Source organism: Myotis davidii, unplaced genomic scaffold (assembly GCF_000327345.1).
Source record: "Myotis davidii unplaced genomic scaffold, ASM32734v1 scaffold168, whole genome shotgun sequence".
Lineage (NCBI taxonomy): Eukaryota > Metazoa > Chordata > Mammalia > Chiroptera > Vespertilionidae > Myotis > Myotis davidii.
In genome coordinates, this window is record NW_006383016.1 from 2,023,863 (window position 1) to 2,026,400 (window position 2,538).

Consider the following 2,538-nt stretch of genomic DNA (forward strand, 5'->3'; position numbering starts at 1 on the left):
CTCCTTTCATACCCATTGTTTTAAACCATGCATCGGTGAGGTAATGATGCACAAGAATGACACCCATATTTAATGGAAATGGTACAGATGATCATCAAGTTAAAAGGAATTAAATACGCTTTTAACCCAAGAAGACCTCTGATTCTTAAGCATCAGGGCTTCAAATAATTTGCTTTTAAGAAATCTCATTGCATGTAGATTAAGTTCAAGGAAAGTAGGGATTCATAAGTTGAGAGGACTTGAAACTTAAAAGGGTGACTGTGGTTAGTTGGCACACTACACAGTTTTAAAACTGGAGCCCTTGAAAGAAAAAGAAAAATAAGGTGGGAAATGATAGGGGACAAGACAAGGAGTTATTTCTCGTTCTTTCTGGCTGGACTGAACTTTTCAAGGGCTAGGCCCATATCAGTGTCTGTCTCCGAGCTTGGTCATCGAACTCGATGTAGTCAATATTTGTTGAGTGGACTTCTAATTCCAGAAACTGAAATAACCTCTAATATTATTTTCATGGCAATGCAGAGCCTCTCTGCTCTGTCTGGCCACAGTTGACTTCAAAAATACTTTTGTGCCCTAACCGGTTTGGCTCAGTGGATAGAGCGTCGGCCTGCGGACTCAAGGGTTCCAAGTTCGATTCCGGTCAAGGGCATGTACCTTGGCTGCGGGCACATTCCCAATAGGGGGCGTGCAGGAGGCAGCTGATCGATGTTTCTAACTATCTATCCCTCTCCCTTCCTCTCTGTAAAAAATCAATAAAATATATTTAAAAAGTACTTTTGTGAAAAAGAAGAAAATCAAATAAAACAACTAGCATACAGTTTTTTAGAAGAAGGACTTTTTCCCTATAAACTGAAGTGCCTCTTTTCTGAAAGGGCACCGACTCCTTAGCCCAAGGTCCTGAGACTGTTAACCTTGCCGTTTAAAGCCCTTGGAAGTGTCCCCCTGCTCTTAGAACCTATTTATAAACCTGTGCCTTTTGGTTGAAGTACTGTCTCCTTTGTTAACATTGTATTCAGACTTTTTTTATACCGTTGGAGGGGATGATTTCTATAAGTGAGTGGGGGGATGTAAAAAATTCTATATTTTTGGACCTTGTCCAAATTATAGGTTTTATTGAATACTTTCTGGTTTTTATACGCATTATTATGAAATAAATATAATTATGAGGAATCTAGAAACCTTCATATAATAAAGTACATAATATATATTTTATAAATAACATTTTAAAGTTTATTGTTAAAAATGATAAAGTGTCTCTCTCCCTCTCTCTCCCTTCCTCTCTCCTGCTACATCCCCTCCCCCCTCCCTTCTTCTCTCTAAAAATCAATGAACATATTCTCAGGTGAGGATTTAAAAATAATCGTAATCCGAACCGGTTTGGCTCAGTGGATAGAACGTCGGCCTGCAGACTCAGGGGTCCCAGGTTTGATTCTGATCAAGGGCATGTACCTTGGTTGCAGGCACATCCCCACTGGGGGGCTTGCAGGAGGCAGCTGATCGATCTCTCATTGATGTTTCTGGCTTTCTATCCCTCTCCCTTCTTCTCTGTAAAAAATCAATAAAATATATTTTTAAAAAAAGAAAAATAATAATAATAAGATGATAAAGGGATGTTCTAGGAAAGAGATTGCTTAAAAATTATTATTTCCTGAAAAACTAAAGTAGAAGTTAGTCTGCATGCACATTATCAATATCTGTAAATGTGATTAGATCATTAGTTAAAAACTAGTCTTTAAAAAGTTTTTAATAGAAAACATCTAAGTAACAGTTGACCAAACTGACACATACTAGTAGATACAAAGAACAAGATGATGATTGCCAAAGGGGAGGGAACGGGGAGATGGGTACAAAAAACACACACAAACAGTTGGCTTACTAATGTTAAACGATGTTTGCACTAAAAAATGTTACCTGCTCTTATTGAAAGTAATGCATTGAAATCAGTGTGTTCTAGGTCAGTGGCCTCTAAGACCCCAGTTGGATTTATTGGACTAGGCAACATGGGGAATCCAATGGCAAAAAACCTCATGAAGCATGGCTACCCCCTCGTTATTTATGATGTGTTCCCTGATGCATGCAAAGAGTTTCGAGAAGCAGGTGAACAGGTAAGGTCTCTTCTTAACATTTTGATGTTTAAAAATGAATGTACATTCAAATAAGTGACTGCTTCTTGGTATACTCAATGGAGTAGTAAACCTGATTGCTCATTTTATTTCTTTCCGTCTATGGTATGTATATATATATATACACAGAAGGCCACGTGCTAACTGGATTTAGAGTTTTGTTTTCTCAAGATCTGAAGGGACGGCTTTTACAAGTTGTAGAGAGGTAACTGGGGGTTTAATATAATCCCAGAACTGGGAGAATACTAAAAAATTTCTGAGAAATATAGAAAGTGAGAGAAAAAAATATACTATTAACTAGTCAAACCTCATTTCTCAAAAGTCTCCTATCTCGAGCAATTCGGTTCTCGACCAAGTTGTTCACAGAAAAATTGTCTCAGTTGTCAACCCAAACTTCAGTTTTTGACCTGACAAGCGC

General features: G+C 37.9%; 1 protein-coding gene across 1 annotated transcript in view; it reads left to right on the forward strand.

Moving 5' to 3' along the window:
- The first annotated feature begins 1,886 nt into the window (after positions 1–1,886).
- The window catches only part of HIBADH (3-hydroxyisobutyrate dehydrogenase), a 94,419-nt gene continuing 93,767 nt past the window's right edge, over positions 1,887–2,538 (forward strand). Inside the window, exon 1 of the mRNA XM_006778975.2 lies at positions 1,887–2,102. Coding sequence (XP_006779038.1) covers positions 1,902–2,102 — 201 coding nt within the window. The 5' untranslated portion in view covers positions 1,887–1,901. The remainder of the gene's footprint in view (positions 2,103–2,538) is intronic.